This window comes from Dama dama, chromosome 15 (assembly GCF_033118175.1).
Source record: "Dama dama isolate Ldn47 chromosome 15, ASM3311817v1, whole genome shotgun sequence".
NCBI classification, from domain to species: Eukaryota; Metazoa; Chordata; class Mammalia; order Artiodactyla; family Cervidae; genus Dama; species Dama dama.
In genome coordinates this window covers 13,762,526-13,789,655 of record NC_083695.1, presented here as the reverse complement: position 1 = coordinate 13,789,655, position 27,130 = coordinate 13,762,526, and the positions used below count along the sequence as shown (strand labels likewise).

Genomic DNA, 27,130 nt, shown 5'->3' with positions numbered 1-27,130 from the left:
ATGCCAATGTTCATCACAGCACTGTTTATAATAGCCAGGACATGGAAGCAACCTGGATGTCCATCAGCAGACAACTGGATAAGAAAGCTGTGGTACATATACACAGTGGAGTATTACTCAGTCATTAAAAAGAATCATTTGAGTCAGATATAATGAGGTGGATGAAACTGGAGCCTATTCTGTTTAGTTCAGCTGCTCAGTCGTGTCAAACTCTTTGTGACCCCATGGACTGCAGGATGGCAAGCTTCCCTGTCCATCACCAACTCCTGGAGTTTACTCAAACTCATGTCCATTGAGTCAGTGATGCCATCCAACCATCTCATCCTCTGTCGTCCCCTTCTTCTCCCACCTTCAAACTTTCCCAGCATCAGGGTCTTTTCAAATGAGTCAGCTCTTCCCATCAGGTGGCCAAAGTATTAGAGTTTCACCTTCAGCATCAGTCCCTCCAATGAACACCCAGGACTGATCTCCTTCAGGATGGACTGGTTGGATCTCCTTGCAGTCCAAGGGACTCTCAAGAGTCTTCTCCAACACCACAGTTCAAAAGCATCAATTCTTCGGTGCTCAGCTTTCTTTATAGTCCAACTCTCACATCCATACATGACTACTGGATAAACCATAGCCTTGACTAGTCAGACTTCTGTCGGCTAAGTAATGTCTTTGCTTTTTAACACGATGCCTAGGATGATCATAACTTTTCTTCCAAGGAGTAAGCATCTTTTAATTTCATGGCTGCAGTCACCATCTACATTGATTTTGGAGCCCCCCAAAATAAAGTTTGTTACTGTTTCCATTGTTTCCCCATCTATTTGCCATGAAGTGATGGGACCGGATGCCATGATCTTAGTTTTCTGAATGTTGAGTTGTTTTTTTTTTTTTTTTTCCATTTATTTTTATTCTTTGGAGGCTAATTACTTTACAATACTGTAGTGGTTTTTGCCATACATTGACATGAATCAGCCATGGATTTACATGTGTTCCCCATCCCAATCCCCCCTCCCGCCTCCCTCTCCATCCCATTCCTCTGGGTCTTCCCAGTGCACCAGCCCTGAGCACTTGTCTCATGCATCCAACCTGGGCTGGTGATCTGTTTCACCCTTGATAGTATACTTGTTTCAATGCTGTTCTCTCTGAACATCCCACCCTAGCCTTCTCCCACAAAGTCTAAAAGTCTGTTCTGTACATCTGTGTCTCTTTTTCTGTTTTGCATATAGGGTTATCGTTACCATCTTTTTAAATTCCATATATATGCGTTAGTATACTGCATTGGTCTTTATCTTTCTGGCTTACTTCACTCTGTATAATGGGCTCCAGTTTCATCCATCTCATTAGAACTGATTCAAATGAATTCTTTTTAATGGCTGAGTAATATTCCATAGTGTATATGTACCACAGCTTCCTTATCCATTCGTCTGCTGATGGGCATCTAGGTTGCTTCCATGTCCTGGCTATTGTAAACAGGGCTGCGATGAACATTGGGGTGCACGTGTCTCTTTCAGATCTGGTTTCCTCAGTGTGTATGCCCAGAAGTGGGATTGCTGGGTCATATGGCAGTTCTATTTCCAGTTTTTAAGGAATCTCAACACTGTTTTCCATAGTGGCTGTACTCGTTTGCATTCCCACCAAGTGTAAGAGGGTTCCCTTTTCTCCACACCCTCTCCAGCATTTATTGCTTATAGACTTTTTGATAGCAGCCATTCTGACTGGCATGTAATTGAATGTTGAGTTTTAAGCCAACTTTTTCACTCTCCTCTTTCACTTTCAAGAGGCTCTTTAGTTCTTCTTCACTTTCTGCCATAAGGGTGGTGTCATCTGCATAGGTTATTGATATTTCTCCCAGCAATCTTGCTTCCAGCTTATGCTTCATCCAGCCCAGCATTTCTCATGAAGTATTCTGTATATAAGTTAAATAAGCAGGGTGACAATATACAGCCTTGACATACCCTTTCCAAATTTGGAACCAGTCTGTTGTTCCATGTCCAGTTCTAACTGTTGCTTCTTGACCTGCATACACATTTCTCAAGAGGCAGATCAGGTGGTCTGGTATTCCCATCTCTTGATGAATTTTCCACAGTTTGTTGTGATCCACACAGTCAAAGGCTTTGGCATAGTCAATAAAGCAGATGTTTTTCCAGAACTCTCTTGCCTTTTAGATGATCCAGCTGCTGTTGGCAATTTGATCTCTGGTTCCTCTGCCTTTTCTAAATCCAGCTTGAACATCTGGAAGTTCACAGTTCATGTACTGTTGAAGCCTGGCTTGGAGAACTTTGAGCGTTACTCTGCTAGTGTGTGAAATGAGTGCAATTGTGCAGTAGTTTGAGCATTCTTTGGCATTGCCCTTCTTTGGGACAGGAATGAAAACTGACCTTTTCCAGTCCTGTGGCCACTGCTGAGTTTTCCAAATTTGCTGGCATAATGAGTGCAGCACTTTCACAGCATCATCTTTTAGGATTTGGAATAGCTCACCTGGAATTCCATCACCTTCACTAGCTTTGTTTGTAGTGATGCTTCCTAAAGCCCACTTGACTTCACATTCCAGGATGTCTGGTTCTAGGTGAATGATCACACCATCGTGATTATCTGGGTGGGGAAGATGTTTTTTGTATAGTTCTTCTGTGTACTCTTGCTACCTCTTCTGCTTCTGTTAGGTCCATACCATTTCTGTCCTTTATTGAGCCCATCTTTGCATGAAATGTTCCCTTGGTATCTCTAATTTTCTTGATGAGATCTCTAGTCTTTCCCATTCTATTGGTTTCCTCTATTTCTTTGTACTGATCATTGAGGAAGGCTTTGTTATCTCTCCTTGTATTCAAATGGGAATATCGTTCCTTTTCTCCTTTGCCTTTCGCTTGTCTTCTTTTCACAGCTATTTGTAAGGCCTCCTTGGACAACCATTTTGCCTTTTTACATTTCTTTTTCTCGGGGATGGTCTTGATCACTGCCTCCTGTACAATGTCATGACCCTCCATTCATAGTTCTTCAGGCACTCTGTCTATCAGATCTTGTCCCTTAAATCTATTTGTCACTTCTACTGTATAATTGTAAGGAATTTGATTTAGGTCATACCTGAATGGTCTAGTGGTTTTTCCTACTTTCTTCAATTTAAGTCTGAATTTGGCAATAAGGAGTTCATGATCTGAGCCAAAGTCAGCTCCCGGTCTTGTTTTTGCTGACTGTATAGAGCTTCTACATCTTTGGCTGCAAAGAATATAATCAATCTGATTTTGGTGTTGACCATCTGGTGATGTCCATGTGTAGAGTCTTCTCTTGTGTTGTTGGAAGAGGGTGTTTGCTATGACCAGTGTGTTCTCTTGGCCAAACTCTATTAGCCTTTGCCCTGCTTCATTTCGTACTCCAAGGCCAAATTTGCCTGTTACTCCAGGTATTTCTTGACTTCCTACTTTTGCATTCTAGTGCCCTATAATGAAAAGGACATCTCTTTTGGGTGTTAGTTCTAGAGTTCTTGTGGGTCTTCATAGAACCATTCAACTTCAGCTTCTTCAGCATTACTGGTTGGTGCTTATTATACAGTGTGAAATAAGTTAGAAAGAGAAATACCATACACCCTTATGACAGAAAGTGAAAAAGAACTAAAGAGGCTCTTGATGAAAGTGAAAGAGGAGAGTGAAAAGGCTGGCTTAAAACTCAACATTCAGAAAACTAAGATCATGGCATCCGGTCCCATCACTTCATGGCAAATAGATGGGGAAACAATGGAAACAGTAACAAACTTTATTTTGGGGGGCTCCAAAATCAATGTAGATGATGATTGCAGTCATGAAATTAAAAGATGCTTGCTCCTTGGAATAAAAGTTGTGACCAACCTAGACAGCTCATTAAAAAGCAGAAGCATTACTTTGCCAACAAAGGTCTGTCTAATCAAGGCTATGGTTTTTCTAGTAGTCATGTGTGGATATGAGAGTTGGACTATAAAGAAAGCTGAGCACTGAAGAATTGATGCTTTTGAACTGTGGTGTTGGAGAAGACTCTTGAGAGTCCCTTGGACTGCAAGGAGATCCAACCAGTCCATCCTAAAGGAAATCAGTCCTGAATATTCACTGGAAGGACCGATGCTGAAGGTGAAACTCCAATACTTTGGCCACCTGATGGGAAGAGCCGACTCATTTGAAAAGACCCTGATGCTGGGAAAGTTCGAAGGTGGGAGGAGAAAGGGACGACAGAGGATGAGATGACTGGATGGCATCACCGACTTAATGGACATGAGTTTGAGTAAACTCTGGAAGTTGGTGATGAACAGGGAGGCCTGGCGTACTGCAGTCCATGGAGTCTCAAAGAGTCGGACACAACTGAGCAACTGAACTGAACTGAGTGCAAAAATATAGAGTTTAGAAAGATGATAATGATGACCCTGTATGCCAGACAGCAAAAGAGACACAGATATAAAGAACAGACTTTTGCAATCTGTGGGAGAAGACAAGGTGGGGGGGATGATTTGAGAGAATAGCACTGAAGCATGTATATTTCCATATGTGAAATAGATGAGCAGTCCAAGTTCGATGCATGAAATAGGGCACTCAAAGCTGGTACCCTGGGACAACCCAGAGGGACGGGATGGGGAGGGAGGTGGGAGGGGGGTTCAGGACGGGGGACACATGTACACCCATGGCTGATCCATGTCAGTGTATGGCAAAAACCACCACAATAGTGTAAAGTAATTAGCCTCCAATTAAAATTAAATAATTTTAAAAATAGCACTCTTGGGATGATAGCACTTTCCATGCAACATGTGGCTAAGAGAAATTTTCCACATAACAGGGGCACCTGATGAGCAATCTGTGTCTCTTCCAGGAGGTGTATGTTGGCAAGGAGACCCTGTGCACCATCGACGGACTTCACTTCAACAGCACATACAATGCCAGGGTCAAGGCTTTCAACTCCTCCGGTGTCGGGCCCTACAGTAAGACTGTGGTCCTGCAGACGTCCGACGGTGAGCACTGGGGTGTCTCAGGGGAAACAGATTCAGGCCCAGCCCATGTATCAGATGGGCGGACAGATGGACAGGGAAAATCTGTGAGTTTCTGGTGAGGGAGGCATCAGGGCTAAAGGAAAGAGGCGGCAGCTGGGTGAGTCCATCTTGTCCAGCCCTGCCCCTGACCCACTCACCTTGCTCCCTGCCCGCTCGTCACAAAGGATGGAGACATTCCTTCACCCCACTTGCTGGACCTGGAAAGTGCCACTAGAGCCTGAGAGGCACAGGGAGACTACAGTCCCTGTGTAGTCTCACTTCCAAGGGGCCAAGAGTGGGTGGGATGTCCCAGAGAAGAGCAGGCAGGCGGCTGCCAGGAGGAACCTGCCCCTCGAGCACCCGGTACAAGAGCTGAGATCTGAGTGCTGCAGACCTTGCTGTGTCCTGTCAGGTTTCAGGCAATCAGAGCACATCCACACTCCACTGGATTTTGATCATGTGAATCCTAAGCGTCGAGGGGTGATGTAGGGTCTGGTCTGCTGTACTGAACATGCACCTGTCGAGCCTCAGGGGTCCCTGGAGGGTACCAGCCCTGTGTTACTGTCAACATTTGTCCCAGGGCTTTCCTGATGGCTCAGCAGGTAAAGAATCCACCTGCAATGCAAGAGACACAAGAGATGCAGGTTCGATCCCTGGGTCAGGAAGACTGCCTGGAGGGAGGGCATGGCAACAGGCTCCAGTGTTCTTGCCTGGAGAGTCCCATGGACAGAGGAGCCTGGCGGGCTACAGTTCATAGGGTCACAAAGAGTTGGACATGACTGAGCGACTACCACTTTCACTTATCCCAGCCCATCCTCTGGCTGCCCTGAGGAGCACAGGACAGCCTGAACCGTCCCCCAGCGACGGGCAGATGGTGCTGTCTCTGGGGTGGGCTCCCCAGCTGTGTGCCCCTAGAAGCCCTCACCTGCCAGTGGGCTGTGGGTGGAGGCTGGAGCGCGGGGGCTTTGCTGACCACACTTCACCTCTCTGCCTCTCGAGTCTCTCTCCATGATGCAGGGCTGGATGTCTACCCTCACTCCTAATAGTGCCCAAAATGTGCGTGAGTGCTGTAGAAACCAAGATTGATTCCATGAGAGCATGTAGATGGGGCCTGGATGTCTGTGTACTTGGCCCAGCTGGGGTCATGGGATTGGGCACGTAGGTGAACAGAGGAGCGAGCATGATGTGTATGAGCATGTGTGTGTGAATTGAGCAGGGAAGAACACGCAACGCCCTGTGTCCACTTCCTGAGAGATGCCAGTGAGTCTGTCTCCAAGCCCAGGTCAGAGGCTGCCGGCAAGCTCACCCCAACCCTGCCCCTCTTGCCTGCCCCTTCCTTTCCAGTGGCCTGGTTCACATTTGACCCCAACTCTGGGCACCGGGACATCATTTTGTCCAACGACAACCAGACAGCCACGTGCAGCAGCTATGACGACCGGGTGGTGCTGGGCACGGCGGCCTTCTCCAAGGGCGCGCACTACTGGGAGCTCCACGTGGATCGATACGACAACCACCCGGACCCCGCCTTCGGGGTGGCCAGGGCCAGCGTGGCCAAGGACATGATGCTGGGCAAGGACGACAAGGCGTGGGCCATGTACGTGGACAACAACCGCAGCTGGTTCATGCACTGCAACTCTCACACCAACAGGTGCGCCCCGCTGCCGACGGGAGGCCTGGGGTCCGCGTCCTCCTGCTCTCCCCAAGCTCGTCAGACGCGGTGGGGGGCAGTGTTCTCAGCCACTTTGGTGTCCGGTTCCCAGGGAGAAGTGACCGCTGGCCTGCCGCCCAGATGGGAGCATATGACAGAGTGTGGCGCTGGTGGGTGTGCAGGCCGCTCAGCGAGCCCCGAGGCCAGGCTCACCAGCCCTGGGCTCCAGATCTCCTCCAGGCTCGGCTCCACTTCCCTCCTCTCCCGTCAGCCCAGAGTCACCCGGAACCCCCCACACAACCGCAGGGCCTTGAAACAGGCAGGCAGGGGGTGCAGCGCCCTCAGGGCACTCACTGCGCCGGCTCTGACCTGGGCCGCCCTGACCCGGGCAGCCCCAGCACGGCCTTGCCCTGAGGCTGGCCTGGGAGAGTGGGGTCACCCGGCCAGACTCGGGAAACTCGGAGCCTGGGGGAAACCTTGGCCCCAGTACTGGAGAGTTGTGGTCCTCCAAGCCACGTCCTCGCTGTGGGGTCTTATTCCCGGTGTGCTGAGAGCTGTCACCCCTGCTGGGAGAGGCAAGAGGCCCCGAGGAACCAGCCTCCCTGGACTGCAGCGCTGGGCCAGGTCAACTCCAGGGGCTCTCAGAGCTCCAGACCCACCTCAGTGCTCCTGCAGGTGGCCCCAGGAGTTCTGGCCTGGGACAGGGACTTGCCGGAGGGTCCCCAGGGGCTGAAGGCAGATGGGACCCCTACCATCAGCCTTTTCAGCGGCTGTGACCCCCTCTCCACAGGCCTGGGGTGACAGCAGGCAGCTCCTCCCCGGGGGCTGGGCGGCCTGGCCCTGCACCTGCCCAGCCGTCTGCTCACAGGCCACCTGGGGACTGGGTCCAGGCCCCCAGCACCCTCAGGCCCTCAGGCCCTCAGGCCAAGCAGGAGCCTAGACACCCTGGGTGGGAGTGCCAACAAGGAGCATCTATCAAGAGCCTACTTTGTTCCCGAGATCAGACAAGATCGGGTGCGTTCAGGGTGGTATGGCCGTAGACAAGCCTACTTTGTTCCATGGGAAGCAGCTGGCTTATGGGATTTCATTTGTGCCTCAGGAAAGTTCGATTGTTGTCGCTGTTTAGCAGATTATGAGATCAGGGCTTGAGGTTAACGTCCAAGTCTTGGGGCTAATTGGACATGGCGTCAGGGTTTAGCTCAGGACCCAGGCTCCAGTTCCAGGGAAAGGGTGAAGAGGGGGCTGGGCTGGGCCAGGAGACCGGGGGAGGTGCTGGGTGGGCCTCCGTCCAGTGCCTCAGGCAGGTCCTTGCCGCCACCAGTTGCTCAGTGTCTGGGCAGCACCCCAGGCCCCAGCAGGTCCCAGTCCCACCAGCGGCGTCCCGCCCCGGGGCCTGCCCTGCCCTCTGACGACACCCGCCCAACACTCCTCACCGCTTCCCATGCTCACCATCAGCCGACCGGCTCATTCCCCATCAGGAGAGGACAAAAATGGTTTTCTGATCAGAGCAGAGCCGCCTGTATCAAGGCGGACCTCCACCTCAGCTAAGGGAGGGGAGAGTCTAACGGACTCAGCCTGCCCACCCCCCGGAAGCAGACAGGTGAGGGTGCTGCCCACCCAGAGACTCGCCCCACCCCGTGGACGCAAATCCAAACCACCATGAGATGCAGCCACAGCATTCACCACAAGGGTCCTGGTTTTGGTCCTTTGCTCTACGGCGGGTTCTGGGGGATGACCGGCTCCCTGCCCACTGCGGGCACTGTGTTTCCAGTCAAGGGGGTCCCCGGCAGCCTTCAGCTGACCCTCCTGTCCTCACGTCCACCCCGGCTTCTCTCCCCAGGACGGAAGGTGGTGTGTGCAAGGGGGCCACCGTGGGCGTGCTGCTGGACCTGAATAAGCACACTCTGACCTTCTTCATCAATGGGCAGCAGCAGGGCCCCACAGCCTTCAGCCATGTGGACGGGGTCTTCATGCCAGCCCTCAGCCTCAACCGCAACGTTCAGGTACTGTGCACCCTCTGGGCCAGGGCCCCCTGCTGGCCCCCACCCCCGCTGCCCATGGGCCTCCAAGGTGTGCTGGACAAAGAGGGCTCTAAAGAAGCCAATGGCATGCTGCCCGGCCAGGAGCTTACCTACCGCCTACCCGGGCCTCGCCTGGAGACAGTCTCCTCCAGCATGATGAATCCTTTCTCGGCCCCTTGAAAGCAGCAGAGGCTCTAAGGTGGCTGTTGGTGGACAAGCACGGGGACGGAGGGGCAGTGAGGGTGCAGGAGACAGGCAAGTCCTGGCTACACGCTCTGGGAAAGCTGCCGGACCGGAAAGCCGGTGCCTCCTGCCCTGCCGGGTCCTGGTGGCCAGGTGTGTGCTGGGCCTCACGTGGCTTTCCTCCAAGAGGAGGGCGAGTTGGGGAGAGACCACGCCTAAGGGTTTACCCCCATCCCATCCCTGCCCCTCTGGTTCCCTCAGAAAGCCAGCATCCTCCCAGGGCCGAGTCCAGTCCTGGGGCCACCTGCTCAGGAGCCCCACGAGGGTGTGAAAGACAGGCAGGAGCATGGAGTGATGCACGGGCGGTGTGCCAGCCTTTGTTTCCACACACGGCTCCTCCCCGGGAAGTATGTGGCTGGAGGCAAAGCTCTGCTTCGAGGTGTCCACCAACTCTGAGTATTATCCCTCAGTGACTGATCTGTGGGGTGGCGCAGTGATAAAGGATCCACCTGCCAATGTGGGAGATGTAGGTTCAATCCCTGGGTTGGGAAGATCCCCTGGAGAAGAGAGCAGCCCACCCCAGTATTCTTGCCTGGGGAATCCCCATGGTCAGAGGAGCCTGGCGGGCTACCCAGTCCCTGGCGTCTCAAAGAGTCAGACACGACAGAAGGAACTTAGCATCCACTCATGCACAAATCAATCAATGCGTGTGTGTGCTCAGCCTCTGACCTGTGTCTGACTCCTTGAGACTCTATGGAATATAATCTGCCAGGCTCCTCTGTCCATGGGGAGTCTCCAGGCAAGGACAGTGGAGTGGCTTGCCATGCCCTTCTCCAGGGGATCTTCCCAACCCAGGGATCAAACCCACATCTCGTATGTCTCCTGCATTGGCAGATGGGTTCTTTACCACTAGTCCCACCTGGGAAACTCTTGATTGATTTGTACCTCCGCTCATTTGCTAAAGAGCTCTGAGGCAGCCTGAAGTATGGGCTGTTCTTACTCAGGGTTAAGAAAACAAATGTAGGAAAGGAAAGAGGGCCATGGAAAGAAAGCAGAAACAAATATAAACCCTGAGCCCAAGTCCTCCTGCAGCAAAGAACCTCAGCCTTGCCGAGGCTCCTGGCGGCTGGGACAGCGTGGGAACCAGGCAGTACGTGGTTCTCACCGTGAGGAGCGAGCTCCTGGGCCTGATGGTAGTGATGCCGAGCATGATAAACAGCAGATTCCACAGCACAGAGAACCTGGGCTGCTGCCCGTGGTGATCCTGGAGCAGAGGCCATTGCACTGCTGCTGAGCTGTGGGCGTTGAGGGTTCACGGGGGCTGCTCTGCCCCCAATCACCACGTCTTCTTTTCCAGGTCACCCTGCACACGGGACTGGAAGTGCCAACGAACCTGGGGCGGCCAAAGCTGTCAGGCAACTAGCTGCCAGGCCCTGCTCTGCGTGGCCATCCCTCACTGCACTCACATAGCCCCCGAGGGAGCACAGCCACATCCTGGGTGCAACCCAGCAGCCGCTGAGCATCTTAGAGACCCGCTTTCCTTGAGGGACGGAGAATGTCTGAGGCCAGGCTCACTGAGGCCACAGAGGGTGGTGAACGTGGGTGCTTCCTGTCGTTCCAATGGGCATTACAGACACGAAGAAGGATGTTTGTCAAGACAGCGAGGAAGTATTCGGGGTTTTATTTGGTTTCCTGCCTTCCGTTTTCGATGCTTGTCTTTTGCAGGGGGCGGGGAGGGGGGCAAGGGGAGAGCAGACCCTGTGACGAGCATCCTGAGAGCAGGAGTCGGGGTCAAATCTTTGCTGGATGCACTGCTTCAGAGAACAAAGGGTGCTGGCTCCCATCTCTGCCAGGAAGTGTCATCCTTTAGGTTTTCAGTTCTGGCATATCCGGTGTCTGGCATATTACGCCACTTGCAGACGAAGCCAGGATGCACAGAGAGGGGTGTTAATTATTCATCTTGCTCTTTGCCGCTCCCATTGAACTGTTGAGAACTTTTTCAAACGTTTCCTTAGGTCCTTCATTAATCAACCAGTCTCTCTCTCCCTCTTCACCCCCTCACACACGCGCGTGCACACACACACACACACCAGTCTGCTAAAATTCATTTGCTCAGTTCTTAAACACAAAAACCTGGAATCTGCATCACTGTGTGCTGAGTCTTCACCTGGTGATGGCTTTTTTCGGGAGCTGGCTCCTCCAGAAGTTAGCCGCAAACTCGAGTTACTCTTCTGAGCTGCAAGGCTCTCAGACTCATGAGACGGGAGGCCCTGGGGAAGACTCTTATACCCAGTCCATCTTCCCTTTGAGACCATCCACGGCCACCATGACAGCATCGTGAGAACAAGGAGTGGCCCGATGGCAGGGCGGGCAGGACTCTGCAGAAGGCAGGAAACAGTGGACACTACCGTGTTCCCGGCCTCCCCCCTTCCTCAGTGTGAGGGGTCCACGTGGCTGTGGTGGGGCTCCGGAGTGAGCCCGCCCCTCCCTGCTGGGAACCTAACCTTCTCCCTGGAGTCCGCCTCTTGAAAAGAGTCTGCTCCGGGGTCTGAGCCCAGCTGCACCCTTCTGCTCTCCCCGTCTCTTCTTCCTTGTTGCCTGCCACCTCCCTCTCCAACTGGTAGTAAGCCTTTCTCTCTCCTTTTTAAAAGAATATATTTTATCAAGCATTATTTTTGAGGTCAAGGAGTAACTTGTCTATTTGCTGGCTTGCATTTTTATAAAACTTAGCCCGTAAACCGGCACCGACTGTGTCTACTTGGCCCTACCTGCTCATTTAGACACTGCACTTGCTTTCCGAGTCAGCCCGGCCAGCGCTGTGCAGATCCTACTAGCCTCTATTCAGCAGATCCGACAATCCTACCTCAAGCCCCTGCTCCCAGACGAAGACTGCCGACCCAACTGCGTCCACCAAGGTGGCCAGGGAGACTGGCTGCCCACGTCTGCAGGAGCCTCCTGGTGCTGTCTAAGCCTCTGCTGCCCAGGTCCTGGCAGCCATCCACTCAGTCGAGGTCCAGCCTCCTCCTTTTCATCCAGCAGGCGATGGACACGGCCCATCCTCATCTCTGCAGCTGCCCATTTCTTCCCCGCTCCCAGCATCCTTTCATCTTACTCCTGGGCCATGGCTCTGGGGGAACTCCCGATGGAGGGTGGGGAAAGTTCTTGAAGCCTGGAGGCCCCAGAGGAACCCCTGCCTTCCCAGGGCAGGAAGCCGAGGCCGGCAGGTCCAGAGGCATCAGCATTGGGAATGTCTTTGGGGAAAGACAAACCCAGTGAGCTGGGAGTGAGGTGTGGCGGGGAAGGTGGCGACAGGATGGCCCAGAGGAAGTGGCTCTTCTCAGTGGAGCCTGGGTGAGAGGCTGGGAGCTCCCACCATCAAAGCTGGGTGACCCTGCAACCCAGGCTCTGCGTCTTCAGAGAGGAGCTCCTTGGGATCAGCCTGCACTTGGCGGCACCCTTGGGAGAGCAGTGTCTGGGTCAGAGGGAGATGGGAAAGGGAGGAGGAAGGCCTCCTGAGGAAGAACATGACTTCCTTCCCAGCAGCAGCAGCGGCGGCCCCAAGGCCCTGTGAGTGCAGGCACAGGTGAGCATCTGCCTTCCGGCTCCTCCGGGGCCAGAAGCAAAGCAGCTGACACCGAGCACCACGCCAGGTCGTCCAACAGCCACTCTCCTGTCCTCGGCACAAAACAACTTCTAGGAACCAGAATGGACCACCGGGAGAAGGCAGGTCCACGTGTTTTTGAGGGACCAGCAAAATGAAGGAGGGACTCAACAACAACTCACGGTTCGTGTTACCCTCTCAAGAAGCCTGGGGTTCAGAGCTACTGCAGGGATTCTCATCTGCCATCGAATTCCTTGTTCCTTTACAATGTGGTGTCATCTCTGTACATAAGGTGGTATCAACATGATGCTTTGGTTGAAGGATAACTTGGTGTTTGTCTATTAAGCAGTTTCAGTGAGAAAGGAATTCAAACTAATTTGTCAAGTTCCATGTCATTGTAAATAATGCCCCAGCCACATAGTTCTGCAGTTTGTTCTTTGCTAGTGAGCAGGTTTGGTCAAAGTGTATGCCTTTCCTTTTAGAATTAATCTCTTTAAAAATTATCCAATAGCACCTCACTGCATAGCACCCAAGCTCCTAATTCAAAGCAAGGTAAGACATCACACACAACCACTTTCCCGCTCTGTCCTATTTGGGAAATAACAACCCCACCTGCTGCACAGAATAACCAACCTGAAACCTATCACACTGTACAGTCTAGGATGAGTCTTCAGCACTATACGTACTCTGTAGTTTCAACAGCACCCTCAGGCGCCCCATGGCCCCCTGCCTCTCTGGTGCCCCTGCCCTCTGCCTACCAGAGCATTCCCAGGAAGGGACCAGGATGCAGGATCCGTGTGTACTTCTTCCAGGAATATTTGCATCCACGCCTTAGTTGAAAGGCTTGGTCCCCTGAGAAGGTGCATTTCAGAACAGGTGAGTAGGCTGCTTATAGATGAAGCTGCTGCCGGCTGGGAGGTATCGTATCCACATACAATCCCCAAAGCACTCAGCATGTCAACGCTGAAAAACTATTGCAAGGCTGTGGGCGATGCCAGGAGTTCTCAGTCTCAGCACTGTTGACATTTGGCAGAGCAGGGGCCTGTGTCATGCACCCAGGATGTTTAGAAGCATCCTTGGCCTCCCCTCAGTAGATGCCACTACTGCCCCAACCTAGTTGTGACACCTACAAGTGTCTGCAGGACTTCCCTGGTGGTCCAGTGGTTAAGAATTCACCTGCCAATGCAGGGGACGCGGGTTCAATCCCTGGTCTGGGAAGGTCCCACATGCCGCAGGGCGACTAAGCCCAAGACGCCTACACACCCTAGAACCCATGCTCTGCAACAAGAGAAGCCAGTGTAGTGAGAAGCCTGCGCACCACAAGCAGAGAGTAGCCCCCGCTCGCTGCAATTGGAGAAAGTTCGCACACAGCAGCAAAGACCCAGTGCAGCCAAAAATAAATAATAAAATATATTTTTAAAAAATAACTAACTAAAAAAGAAAATAAAAAAAGCTTTAAAAGGATCTACAGACGTTGCCAAGTATGCCCAGGGGACTCCCTGGCTGAGACCCACTGGCTTATGCTAGCAGCTGGTCATGGGTCGATACGCAGAGTGGTGTATGGGGCGTCCACGCTGTGGTCCCCAGAAAGCCTGAACTGCAAACCTGTGGGCTTCATCCTAACACCCATGGCCAGGCCTTCCCAAGTCTGCAGTGTCTTGCCAGAACAGACAGGGCAGGAAAACGGGGAAGCCTCTCACCGAAGCCAGCCCGTCAGGTCTCACTTTGTATTCCTGAAGGGTCTCCAAGCCACCACCGTTCCCAGAAAACAACGCTCCTCACCGCGTTCTTCCCTGCCCACTTCTGACTAGAAGCTGCAGACACGTCTTAGTAGGTGTGTGGCCTTCAACTGGTCAAAACGTCAAATCAGGCATCATCAGGAAGCTACTCAAGGCCTATGCAAATCCTGGAAACCACCGTGTTTCTTTCTCAAGCAAGCCAGGAGCTCCTGGCTATTCATCGGTCACATTCACTGATCCACGGCTTGAACTTTAAATGGACTATAAGACAGAGAAGAGTGGGTTTGAGGGGGAATGCCAGGCTCAGCCATCAGAAATGCCTCTTTCAACCCAGTACAGGTGGGGCCAAACCTCTTCAGTCTGTGCCTCAGCCTCCCCACCTGGACGTGGGTGCGGTCACACTAACCTACCTCCTCTGGTGTGTTGTGATGATCGTAGAGTAAGGAACGCTTCTTAAAGAACAAAGTGGAGATGTGCATCTACTGAGTCCAAGCCAACGGTTCACACTTGGAGGACACAGCCTGTGCGGTGACTTTCCCGAGCCTCGTCTGACATGTCTTCCATCCAGGAGCACGTGTTGATTACACAGCTGCCTGGCCAGGAGTGCGTAAAGCCAGATTCACCTGAGCACAGAGAGCAACGGGACAACAGCTCCCGTTCTCAGAACAGCCTGCTTTGATGGCACTGTGTGGAGCACTGTACGCAGCCTAAGCATCTGCATGCAGACGCTGCCTTGACACATGGAAAGACAGTGACCGCCTTCCTGCCTTTGTGGTTATCTTAGCTCTCGTTTAAGGGGACCTTCAGCTGACGATGTTTCTCCTCTGTTTTCAAAGATCTCCGAAGAAGGAACGGCTTTGAAAATCAACATCTAAGCATAAGAAGGCATACAACCGAACTACAGTCTGGAAGGCAGGTTGGCCTAAAAGGTGGAGGGCCTGGTGTCCCCACGGGCTGGGACTCACCTGTACTACCTGTTATGGGGGTGGGGTTCATGGGTTTCTTGATGAATGACGTTGTCTTGAGTCAGAGTAGCTGGGAGCTGAGACTACAGGCAAGTCTCTGAGCCAGGAGGCATCGCTTTCTCTCAACGGAGCAGAGGGCTGCCTGGCCCAAGTGCTGGGAGACCCAGGGAGCTCCTGGGCGCCACTCCTCAGACTAGGACCTCAGAAAGCCTCCAAGGAGAATCCGAGATAGGCTTCGGGTCCGGAAAAATGACAGCTGGCAGCTGTGGACACAGGAACACAGTGGGTGTTTCCTGGGTGCGGCCGCAGCTGGGGAAGGGCCCTTCCAACTCCTCAGTGGTGACTGGATGTCCCAGGCCCCGGGGTTTTCTCGGCACCAAGAGGAAGTGCAGAGTGAGCAAAGCAGAAAACGTTAAATGCATGATGTAGAATTGCTGCTTTCGCACTCAACTGTTGTATTAAGCATGATAGATGTGTGTTTAACGTTGGCAAAGGAAATTTCAAAGTAGCAAAAAGCTTCGTGTCCTTGTTTTAGCTGTCGATGACAGAAGCTCCACCTTCCTGTCTTTCTTTACCCTGCTTTCCCCCTCCCCCACTCCTCCCCCGCTGTGCCCACTCTCTGTCAGGAGTTGCTGCCGTTGGGTGGCAGCTCTTGGTCCCGTTGGTGTTCACATTCCACTGGAAACCGGGAGGAGGGAGGTGGGGGGAAGGTATGCAACTTTTTTCTAATTTTTGTATTGGTATCCCAAGCGTTTGTATTTTTTGAATTGCAAACACTGTGCTTTCTGGTCTTTGGGGGTTGGTTGGACTTTGTGTATCGCCTTTTGGAAAACTTGAGTTTTACCACAACCTTAAGCAGATTTGAAATAAATTCTTTTGACACTGCCAACAGCTGAAAGACAAGGTCTGATCTGTGCTTACTGCTCAGCAGCCAGGTCTGCCTCTCTTCAAAGTGGCCTAAGTGCCAGCTGGATGGAGCAGAAGCTGCAGTGGGGTGGGGTGGGGGCCAGGGGAGGCCCAAGGTCAATGTGCTTCCCTGCGTGTGCTCAGGAAATCATGAGGTGATTGATTACATGTGATGCGTGCTAAGTCGTTTCAGTCGGGTCCGACTCTTTGTGACTCCATGGACTCTAGCCTGCCAGGCTCCTCTGTCCATGGGATTCTCCAGGCAAGAATACTAGAGTGGGTTGCCATGCCCTCCTCCAGGGGATCTCCCTGACCCAGGGATCAAACTCACTTCTGTCTCCTGCGTCGGCAGGTGGGTTCTTTACCACTAGTACCATATGACTCTCAATTATAAGGTATTGTGTCAAACAGTTCATGAAACTCACTTTTGCAAGAAATTGGTAAGAGTTAACACATGGTTGGGATAAATTCATGAATGAAAAGTTGATCATGGGCTGCAAGTGGAAGCTAAGATTTGGGGAAAATGTCCTAATTGACCTGGGAGGATGCAGGAGACTGACCAGCCCCTTCACCCACAGACTGAGCCTGGTGTCTGACTGAAAACTCTCTTTTCTCAAATTGTGCTTCCCAAGAACAGCTGTCTCACATGCCACCACAGCCGGTGACCTGGTCTCAGCCTTCTGTCACCTGCCGGACCACCGAGTGGTTTAGCCAGGTTTTGGGGCCAGTTGCAGACTCTGAGAGCAGAGAGCAGGACGTCCCTTAGAGAGAACTCGTGGCATCAACACAAAGAGAAGGAAGCAGAATCTGGCCAAGGGAGACCCAGCAAAGGCCTCGGCCATTCAGCTCAGTCACCCAGAGTTGGGATGAAAGGCCTGGGCTCTAACACCCTCACGTCAGTCATCACTGCCTGGGACGTTAGAGGGGGTGGGCATCCCTGAGAACAGCTAACTGCTGAAGCAGGTACCTCAGCGCTCTTGGCAGAGGGTCTGGAGGGACATGGCAGGGCCTACCAGTCCACGCCCTGTGCCACACACAGGTTTCCCTGAAGTTTAGGCGGAGGCTCCTCCAGAGTCACAGTGAGGGAAGCGGAGACGAGGCAGGCTGGCTGGTCCTGGAGCTGCACAGACTCTCAGCGTGCGCCTGGACTCTCATCCCCAGAGGGGCGGGGGCAGGGAAGACCTGGGCTTCGGGTTGCCAGGCCCTTCTCAGTCCTGGGTTCCTGCGCTTGTCTATTTACCACCAACACTGGGGCAGGGAGCACCGCAAACATCCGGGTGACCGCCTGGGGGTAGACTCCTCCCTGGCCCCTGGGTGACTGCCGCCCTGTCTCCGCTTGCTGGTCAGGGTCAGCTACCTCTGCAAGCTGGTGCCCATAGTTGCCCAGGCAAGAGCCTTGGTTCAGTGGAACACAGCTGTGCTCTCTGCTTCCTTCTTTGTCCACAAGGCTAAGAGCTCTGGGGCTGGGAATCATGAGTTCCCTAAGCAGGTGCCTGGGATTAAGGGCAGGTGGTAGTGTTGAACGGCAGCAGGACCGATCTGCCCAGGCGTGCCCATGATCAGGGAGACGCCCTGTGAAGGGGGAAGGGCGCTGAGTATGGAAGACACAGCAGGCAAGCACTTAAGCTCCCAAGCGTGGGCTCCTTCCCAGCAGCACTGTTCACCGTCACCTCTCTCTGTGGCCAGCCTTTGCTGGAGGAAGCCTCCCGAAGGGGGAAATACACAGCATGGTCTCACGGGACCATCAGTCCTGAGCATGCAGGCTTGCATGTCGCCCTGACCTGAGTATTTCCAGAGCACCCGGTGGTCACACGGCTCCTCTGTATTTACTCCGTAAATTAAAAGGTGAAACAAGAAACAAGGAAGGCAATTTACACTAGGAGCTTGCATGCTTTTCCAGAATTGACTAGCCTGGGACTCCGGTCGAGAGTCGGGTCAAGTGCTCAGTTATCTGAGCCACAAAGGCTCAGGGGAGGTGCGCTGAGGCGGGACTGCTAGGTTTCCTGGCTCTCTGTCAGTAAAAAAGTGAGTTAAACTGACCGGGTACCCACTCCAGTCGGTCATTTCCAGCTCCTCAGATTTTTCCTAGGGCTCTGTCATGTTTGGGATCTTCTACATCTTCTTAAAAAATACACTTAAAAACTGCCAAGGACTTCACTGGTGGTCTTAGTGGTTAGGAATCCACCTGCCAATGGTTCCATCCCGAATCTGGGAAGATTCCACATGCAGTAGAACAACTAAGCCTGCACTCCACACCTACTGAACCCGTGCATCTAGAGCCCATGCTCTGCGCCAAGAAGCCACCGCAATTGAGAAACCCTTGTCCTGCAACGAGAGTAGCCCACAGGCAACAATGCAGGGACAGAAGACTCAGCTCAGCCAAAAATGAATGGACTAATTAAAATAAATCTGCCAAAATACTGACCCTAATGAATACTGCCTTTCAAAATAAACCAGAAAAAAAAAGTACTTCCAGTGTTTTAATTTAATAAAACATTTCCGATTTTGCTTCAATTCAAAACATACTCTGAACAGTGTCAATGCCTTCCACGTCAACGTATGACCCACTTAAGAGAGTCAGCCAGTGTTGAGAAGCACCCCTCTGTGTTCCCCAAACTTTATGTGTGGCTGCCCCAAGAGGTGACTTTGAAGGAGATAACATTTGTTTAACTTGTTGGTCCTGTTTTTTAATAGTCATGTTCATTTTTACCAAAAAATTGTATCTATACAGCTTCTTACAAAGTAGATTTTATACACCTTAGGTAGGCTGAAAATTTAAACTGCTTTTCCCACAAAACAACTGACAAATTATCACATTCTTAATTCTTTAATGATTAAACATTTTTAGAAAATTAAAAAGCAATTTTAAGCTAATTATTAGCATCTACAAATCTGTAAAATTATGAAATATCTACAAGTAAACACACAAGGCACCAGTGAAAGTGAAACCTGAGTGAACCTCACTGGAGAATATTAAACATTCTTCTCAATAATTTGACTTCAGATTCACATTGCAGTTGGCCCAATGTGGTTATCATTAAAAAACAGATACTTCAGCAGCTAGAAATTCATTATTTCATTTTTTTTTCCTTAAGATAAAAAACAGTCTATGAAATACAAAATAAATAAGAATAATCTGAAGTCTTGTAGGGGTCCAGTTTCAGTCCATTTGGCACTTTCCCATTTCTCTATTTTATAAAGTAATGTCATTTAGCCACTCTGGAAGAATTTATTTTCTTGATATCAACTTGGCTCAGAATCAATGTCCCATTTTTGAATTTTCCAACCTGCCCAATCCGTCCACTTGACAAAATACTTGGAGCAGACTTCTTCTTCTTTGATTTCCTACGTTTAAAGTGAGAGAAAATTACTATAACGAAGCTTTAAACAAATGATCCCAGCACCACAGGCCACCTGGGTCTGCTCCTGTGAACTCTCAGCTTTTCCCAGGCACGGCCCCGGCCCAGGGTTGTACCACCCTCCTTCCTGCGGTCCCTGAACTGCCTCCTGCCTCAGGGCCTTTGCACTGGTTTCTTCTACCCTGAATAATCTGCTACCAGGTCTTTCCAGATCTTCCTCTTTATTCAGTTCTCAAGATTGAGATGTGGCTTCCTTAGAACAGCACACCAGCCCGCCTTCAGTGACATTCTCTCACAGTGTGCTAAACTTCAACCTCCTCACGAAGCCTGCCAGCTGCCCTGGGGGCTCAGATGGTAAAGAATCTGCTTGCAATGCGGGACACCTGGGTTCGATCCCTAGATTGGGAAGATCCCCTGAAGAAGGCATGGCAACCCACTCCAGTATTTTTGCTTGGAAAATCCCATGGACAGAGGAGCCTGGTGGACTACAGTCCACGGGGTCTGCAAAGAATCAGACACAGCTGAGAGACTAACACTTTCACGAAGCCTGCCAGGACCTGACATGCCCTTACATATCTGTTTATAGGTTTTAATGTGCTTCCCGCCCTAAAATGTGTGCTCCTCCAGGGCACAGACCGTCAATGTGCTCACGGCTGTACCCCCAACATCTATGCGCCCAGCACACAGCAGGACCTCAACACACCACACAACCAGAAACAAATAAATGATCAGCTTCCAGCTGTAGACAAAAGTAGATTTTGAAATAATAATTTCAAATAATTTGAGGAGAGAGAAAGAGGTACTTGAACGAAAGCTAAGAAATAAGCAGAATGGCAGAAAATCAAGGTCCCACTACTCAAACCCCAGCGCTCTCCCTTGTGTGGCTGTGGACAGGCAGGCAACACAGACCCCGGCCGGTCATGCTGACCCAGCAGCACCTCTCTTAGAAGGGAACAGAGGTCTTGTTGGAAACTGCAGTCCCAGCTTTTCCATCAGTCACTGCACCTGTCTGGTGCTTGAAAATAGGTTCCTGATTCAACCCTGAGGGAGTCACCTCATCTTGGACGATTCACTAAGTCCTGTCTCCTCCCTCAAGGGCTTGCCTTAGGATAAAAGAGAGACAATGCAGCACTGCAGCAGGCTTGAAACACCACGTGCATTCAAGGTATCACCTTCAGAACTAACCAAAAGGTTTATCCGAACCATTCCACCCCAGTGCCTAACAGTATCACTTACCTGTCTTCCTGTCCTTTCCTCTTCTTTTTCTTGAAAATATCTGTGTCCTTGGCCTGATTTCAGAATCAAAGAAAAAATACGTATCCATAATGGATAAAGGAGATTCAAAAAAAGGCAAGAGATTTGTCACCAAAAGCCACAGAGATACCATTTATTTTTAATATTTTTTCAAGTAGGCACATTAAATGTAACAGACTCAAAGTTTCATCCTAAAACTCTTTCAAGACTGTGAAAGGCCATTCAGAGAAAATGAACAGTAGAAAGGTCAAACCTTCCATTTTTAAGTGAAAGGGAGGGAACATAACATCCGCATACCCTTGTGGTTTGTCATAAGCCGTGCGTTCTACACAGTGCAAAAGGCAAAACAACTTGATATAGTGAAAAGATCAAAGTAGCTCATAGTATCTGAACGGGAGTTTGCCATTTCAAAGCAACTCTTTCATGTAAATGAGTCAGATTACGTGGCTGGTATCACAAAATGCAGCTGACTCAAAGTAGTGGACAGAATGGTTATTTAACTCTAGGCTCGTTGCTGCCTAGACTGCTTTCCAAGCAGAGGGGTCCAGCACTGCACTGCGGCAAACTGACACCATCTTTCCATTCTAGTTTAATAAAGAGGCTATGATACCTACCATTCTCTTTTCCTCTTCCTTTGCTGCCTTCTTTTCTTTGATGTGCTCCTGCAAAACCTTGTAATTCACGTAACTATTTTTGGGAGGCTGAAAGGAGAAAGGACATGTCTCATTTTTTATCTTGCAAACACTTCCCAGCGCCCCCTACCCTGCCTTGCTCAGGGGTTCCCCTCCTCCATAACCCGGCTGGGGTGGAAGGCAGAGGCAGCCCCTCACCCGAGCACCCAGCATAATGGCACGTTCCCGCTCCAGGACTCTCTCCTTTCCTTTTCCATAGCCTGTGATCCCAAACCGGTGCACTTCCAAGCGAGCCTGCAGATACAAAGCAGAGTCAGACCCGAGTGCCTTCCAGAGACTCCACAGAGGGAACACAGCCCCAGGGGTACTGCCCACCAGACACGATGCGCTGCACCCCCAACGCTACTATGTGTGACCCGCAGCGGCCGGCTACACCGCCGAAGAGTTCTGTCACGGTGGCAGGTCAGCGGCTTTGTGGAGCCTCTCACAAAGGTTCATGACTTCCCCACACCATTCTCCCACATTTAATGCAGGCAGCTGAAGCTGAGATTTCCCTGCGCACACATCAGTGACAAAACCAGGATGACCCACAGAGCTCTATGGCACTTCAGATGTGCCCTAAAACAAGCTGCTACCCGCAAAGGCAACAAAGCACTCCCCAGACACATCTACTCACACCAAGAAACACTTTATCACAGCAGCTTCAACACAGGTCCATTTCCTTTAAAAACACTGTTGGAACTTCCCTAATCCACTGGTTAAAGAATCTGCCTTGCAATGCAGGGGATATGGGTGGGATCCCTGGTCAGGGAACTAAAATCCCACAGGCCAAGGAGCTATGAGCCTGAGCACGCCATAGCCTGTGCACCACAACCATAGATCCCACATAACACAACTAAGACTCAGGGCAGCCAAAAAATAAATACATTAAAAAAAATTTTTTAATACATTATATATATATGAAAAAATATTGTAAAAGAGAAAAAGTCACCAATACCCACCCTTGGCAGCTGAACTACTTCCTACCTTTTTTCTCACACATTTTTATTTTTTTAATTTATTTTAATTGGAAGCTAATTAGTTTACAGTATTGTGGTGGTTTTTGCCAGACACTGACATGAATCAGCCATGGGAGTACATGTGTTCCCCATCCTGAACCCCACTCCCACCTCCCTCCCCATCCCATCCCTCAGGGTCATTCCAGTGCACCAGCCCCGAGCACCCTGTCTCATGCATCAGACCTGGACTGGTGGCCTGTTTTACGTATGATAATATACATGTTTCAATGCTATTCTCTCCCACATCCCTTGCGTTCTCCCACAGAGTCCAAAAGTCTGTTCTTTACGTCTGTGTCTCTTTTGCTGTCTCGCATATAGGGTCATAGTTACCATCTTTCTAAATTCCGTATATATGTGTTAGTATACTGTATTGGTGTTTTTCTTTCTGATTTACTTCACTCTGTATAACAGGCTCCAGTTTCAACCACCTCATTAGAACTGATTAAAATGCATTCTTTTTAATAACTGAGTAATATTCCCTTGTGTAAATGTACTATAACTTTCTTATCCATTTGTCTGCCAATGGACATCTAGGTTGCTTCCATGTCCTGGCTATTATAAATAGTGCTGCGATGAACACTAGGGTACATGTGTCTCCTTCAGTTCTGGTTTCCTTGGTGTGTATGCCCAGCAGTGGGATTGCTGGGTTGTATGGCAGTTCTATTTCCAGGTTTTTAAGGAATCTCCACACTGTTCTCCATAGTGGCTGTACTAGTTTGCATTCCCACCAACAGTGTAAGAGGTTTCCCTTTTCTCCACACCCTCTCCAGCATTTATTGCTTGTAGACTTTTGGATAGCAGCCATTCTGACCAGCATGAGATGGTACCTCATTGTGGTTTTGATTTGCATTCCTCTGATCATGAGTGATGTTGAGCATCTTTTCACGTGTTTGTTAGCCATCTGTAGGTCTTCTTTGGAGAAATGTCTGTTAAGTTCTTTGGCCCATTTTTTTATTGGGTTGCTTAGTTTTCTGGAATTGAGCTGCAGGAGTTGCTTGTATATTTTTGAGATTGTTTGTCCATTGCTTCGTTTGCTATTATTTTCTCCCATTCTGAAGGCTGTCTTTTCACCTTGCTTATAGTTTCCTTTGTTGTGCAAAAGCTTTTAAGTTTAATTAGGTCCCATTTGTTTATTTTTGCTTTTGTTTCCATTACTCTGGAAGGAGGGTCATAGAGGATCCTGCTATGATTTACATCAGAGTGTTTTGCCCATGTTTTCCTCTAGGAGTTTTATAGTTTCTGGTCTTACCTTTAGATCTTTAATCCATTTTGAGTTTATTTTTGTGTATGGTGTTAGAAAGTGTTCTAGTTTCATTCCTTTACAAGTTGTTGACCAGTTTTCCCAGCACCACTTGTTAAATAGATTGTCTTTTGTCCATTGTATAGTCTTGCCTCCTTTGTCAAAGATAAAGTGTCCATAGGTGCCTGGATTTACCCCTGGGCTTTCTATTCTGTTCCATTGATCTATATTTCTGTCTTTATGCCAGTACCACACTGTCTTGATGACTGTAGCTTTATAGTATACCCTGAAGTCAGGCAGGTTGATTGCTCCAGTTTCATTCTTCTTTCTCAAGATTGCCTTGGCTATTTGAAGTTTTTTGTATTTCCATACAAATTGTGAAATTATTTCTTCTAGTTCTCTGAAAAATACCGTTGGTGGCTTGATAGGGATTGCACTGAACCTGTAGATTGCTTTGGGTAGTATACTCATTTTCATTATATTGATTCTTCCAATCCACGAACATGGTATATTTCTCCATCTATTTGTGTCCTCTTTGATTTCTTTCATCAGTGTTTTATAGTTTTCTATATATAGGTGTTTTGTTTTTTTATGTAGATTTATTCCTAAGTATGTTATTCTTTCCTTTGCAATGGTGAATGGAATTGTTTCCTTAATTTCTGTTTTCTCATTGTTAGTGTATAGGAATGAAAGGGATTTCTGTGTATTAATTTTATATCCTGCAACTTTACTATATATATTGATTAGTTCTAATAATTTTCTGGTGGAGTCTTTAGGGTTTTCTATGTAGAGGACGGAGGTTCGTGACATTGTACAGGAGACAGGGATCAAGACCATCCCCATGGAAAAGAAATGCAAAAAGGCAAAATGGTTGTCTGAGGAGGCCTTACAAATAGCTGTGAAAAGAAGAGAAGTGAAAAGCAAAGGAGGAAAGGAAAGATATTCCCATTTGAATGCAGAGTTCCAAAGAATAGCCAGGAGAGATAAGAAAGCCTTCCTCAGCGATCAATGCAAAGAAATAGAGGAAAACAACAGAATGGGAAAGACTAGAGATTTCTTCAAGAAAACTAGAGATACCAAGGGAACATTTCATGCAAAGATGGGATTGTTAAAGGACAGAAATGGTATGGACCTAACAGAAGCAGAAGATATTAAGAAGAAGTGGCAAGAATACACAGAAGAACTGGACGAAAAAGATCTTCACGACCCAGATAATCACGATGGTGTGATCACTCACCTAGAGCCAGACATCCTGGACTGTGAAGTCAAGTGGGCCTTAGGAAGCATCACTACGAACAAAGTTGGTGAAGGTGATGGAATTCCAGTTGAGCTATTTCAAATCCTGAAAAATGATGCTGTGAAAGTGCTGCACTCAATATGCCAGTGAATATGGAAAACTCAGCAGTGGCCATAGGACTGGAAAAGGTCAGTTTTCATTCCAATCCCAAAGAAAGGCAATGCCAAAGAATGCTCAAACTACCACACAATTGCACTCATCTCACATGCTAGTAAAGTAATGCTCAAAATTCTCCAAGCCAGGCTTCAGCAATACGTGAACCGTGAACTTCCAGATGTTCAAGCTGGTTTTAGAAAAGGCAGAGGAACCAGAGATCAAATTGCCAACATCCTCTGGATCATAGAAAAAGCAAGAGAGTTCCAGAAAAACATCTATTTCTGCTTTATTGACTACGCCAAAGCCTTTGACTGTGTGGATCACAATAAACTGTAGAAAATTCTGAAAGAGATGGAAATACCAGACCACCTGACCTGCCTCTTGAGAAACCTGTATGCAGGTCAGGAAGCAATAGTTAGAACTGGACATGGACAACAGACTGGTTCCCAATAGGAAAAGGAGTACGTCAAGGCTCTATACTGTTACCCTGCTTATTTATATGCAGAGTACATCATGAGAAATGCTGGGCTGGAAGAAGCACAAGCTGGAATCAAGATTGCCGGGAGAAATATCAATAACATCAGATATGCAGATGACACCACCCTTATGGCAGAAAGTGAAGAGGAACTAAAAAGCCTCTTGATGAAAGTGAAAGAGAAGAGTGAAAAAGTTGGCTTAAAGCTTAACATTCAGAAAACTAAGATCATAGCATCTGGTCCTATCTCTTCATGGGAAATAGATGGGGAGACAGTGGAAACAGTGTCAGATTTTAATTTTGGGGGCTCCAAAATCACTGCAGATGATGATTGCAGCCATGAAATTAAAAGACGCTTACTCCTTGGGAGGAAAGTTCTGACCAACCTAGATAGCATATTAAAAAGCAGAGACATTACTTTGCCAACAAAGGTCCTTCTGGTCAAGGCTATCGTTTTTCCAGTGGTCATGTATGGATGTGAGAGTTGGACTGTGAAGAAAGCTGAGCACCGAAAAATTGATGCTTTTGAACTATGGTGTTGGAGAAGACTCTTGAGAGTCCCTTGGACTGCAAGGAGATCCAACCAGTCCATCCTAAAGGAGATCAGTCCTGGGCGTTCATCGGAAGGACTGATGCTGAAGCTGAAACTCCAGTACTTTGGCCACTTCATGCGAAGAGATGATTCATTGGAAAAGACCCTGATGCAGGGAGGGATTCGGGGCAGGAGGAGAAGGGGACGACAGAGGATGAGATGGATGGATGGCATCACTGACTCTATGGACATGGGTTTGAGTAGACTCCAGGAGTTGGTGATGGACAGGGAGGCCTGGCGTGCTGCGATTCATGGGGTCGCAAAGAGTCGGACACGACTGAGCGACTGAACTGAACTGAACTGAACTGAACTGAACTGATGTAGAGGATGTCATCTGCAAACAGTGAGAGTTTTACTTCTTTTCCAATCTGGATTACCTTTATTTCTTTTTCTTCTCTGATTGCTGTGGTCAAAACTTCCAAAACTATGTTGAATAGCAGCCGTGAGAGTGGGCACCCTTGTCTTGTTCCTAACTTTAGGGGAAATGCTTTCAACTTTTCACCATTGAGGATAATGTTTTATGTGGGTTTATCATATATGGCTTTTATTATGTTGAGGTATGTTCCTTCTATGCCTGCTTTCTGGAGGGGTTTTTTTTTTTATCATAAATGGATGTTGAACTTTGTCAAAGGATTTCTCTGCATCTATTGAGATAATCATATGGTTTTTATCTTTCAATTTGTTAATGTGGTGTATTACATTGATTGATTTGCGAATACTGAAGAATCCTTGTACCCCTGGGATAAAGCCCACTTGGTCATGATGTATGATCTTTTTAATATGTTGTCGGATTCTGTTTGCTAGAACTTTGTTAAGGATTTTCTCATCTATGTTCATCAATGATATTGGCCTATAGTTTTCTTTTTTTGTGGCATCTTTGTCTGGTTTTGATATTAGGGTGATGGTGGCCTCATAGAATGAATTTGAAGTTTATCTTCCTCTGCAATTTTCTGGAAGAGTTTGAGTAGGTAGGTGTTAGCTCTTCTCTGAATTTTTGGTAGAATTCAGCTGTGAAGCCGTCTGGTTCTGGGCTTTTGTTTGCTGGAAGATTTCTGATTATGGTTTCAATTTCTGTGCTTGTGATGGGTCTGTTAAGAT

At 49.1% G+C, this 27,130-nt stretch overlaps 2 protein-coding genes across 5 annotated transcripts in view; one reads left to right on the top strand and one right to left on the bottom strand.

The window, feature by feature from the left end:
• TRIM67 (tripartite motif containing 67) overlaps positions 1–10,241 on the top strand; it is a 53,727-nt gene extending 43,486 nt beyond the window's left edge. For all 3 annotated transcript variants that reach the window (XM_061162997.1, XM_061162995.1, XM_061162996.1), the window contains 4 exons: positions 4,810–4,948; positions 6,311–6,614; positions 8,455–8,617; positions 10,176–10,241. In XM_061162997.1, coding sequence (XP_061018980.1) covers positions 4,810–4,948; positions 6,311–6,614; positions 8,455–8,617; positions 10,176–10,241 — 672 coding nt within the window. The remainder of the gene's footprint in view (positions 1–4,809; positions 4,949–6,310; positions 6,615–8,454; positions 8,618–10,175) is intronic.
• An 8,849-nt stretch (positions 10,242–19,090) lies between these two features.
• The window catches only part of C15H1orf131 (chromosome 15 C1orf131 homolog), a 30,547-nt gene continuing 22,507 nt past the window's right edge, over positions 19,091–27,130 (bottom strand). Inside the window, exons 4-7 of one of the 2 annotated variants that reach the window (XM_061161504.1) lie at positions 21,473–21,568; positions 21,257–21,343; positions 20,625–20,677; positions 19,091–19,374 (exon numbers count right to left, since the gene is read on the bottom strand). In XM_061161504.1, the coding sequence (XP_061017487.1) occupies positions 19,236–19,374; positions 20,625–20,677; positions 21,257–21,343; positions 21,473–21,568 (375 nt within the window). In that variant the 3' untranslated portion in view covers positions 19,091–19,235. The remainder of the gene's footprint in view (positions 19,375–20,624; positions 20,678–21,256; positions 21,344–21,472; positions 21,569–27,130) is intronic. The other variant, XM_061161505.1, reaches the window with a different exon arrangement.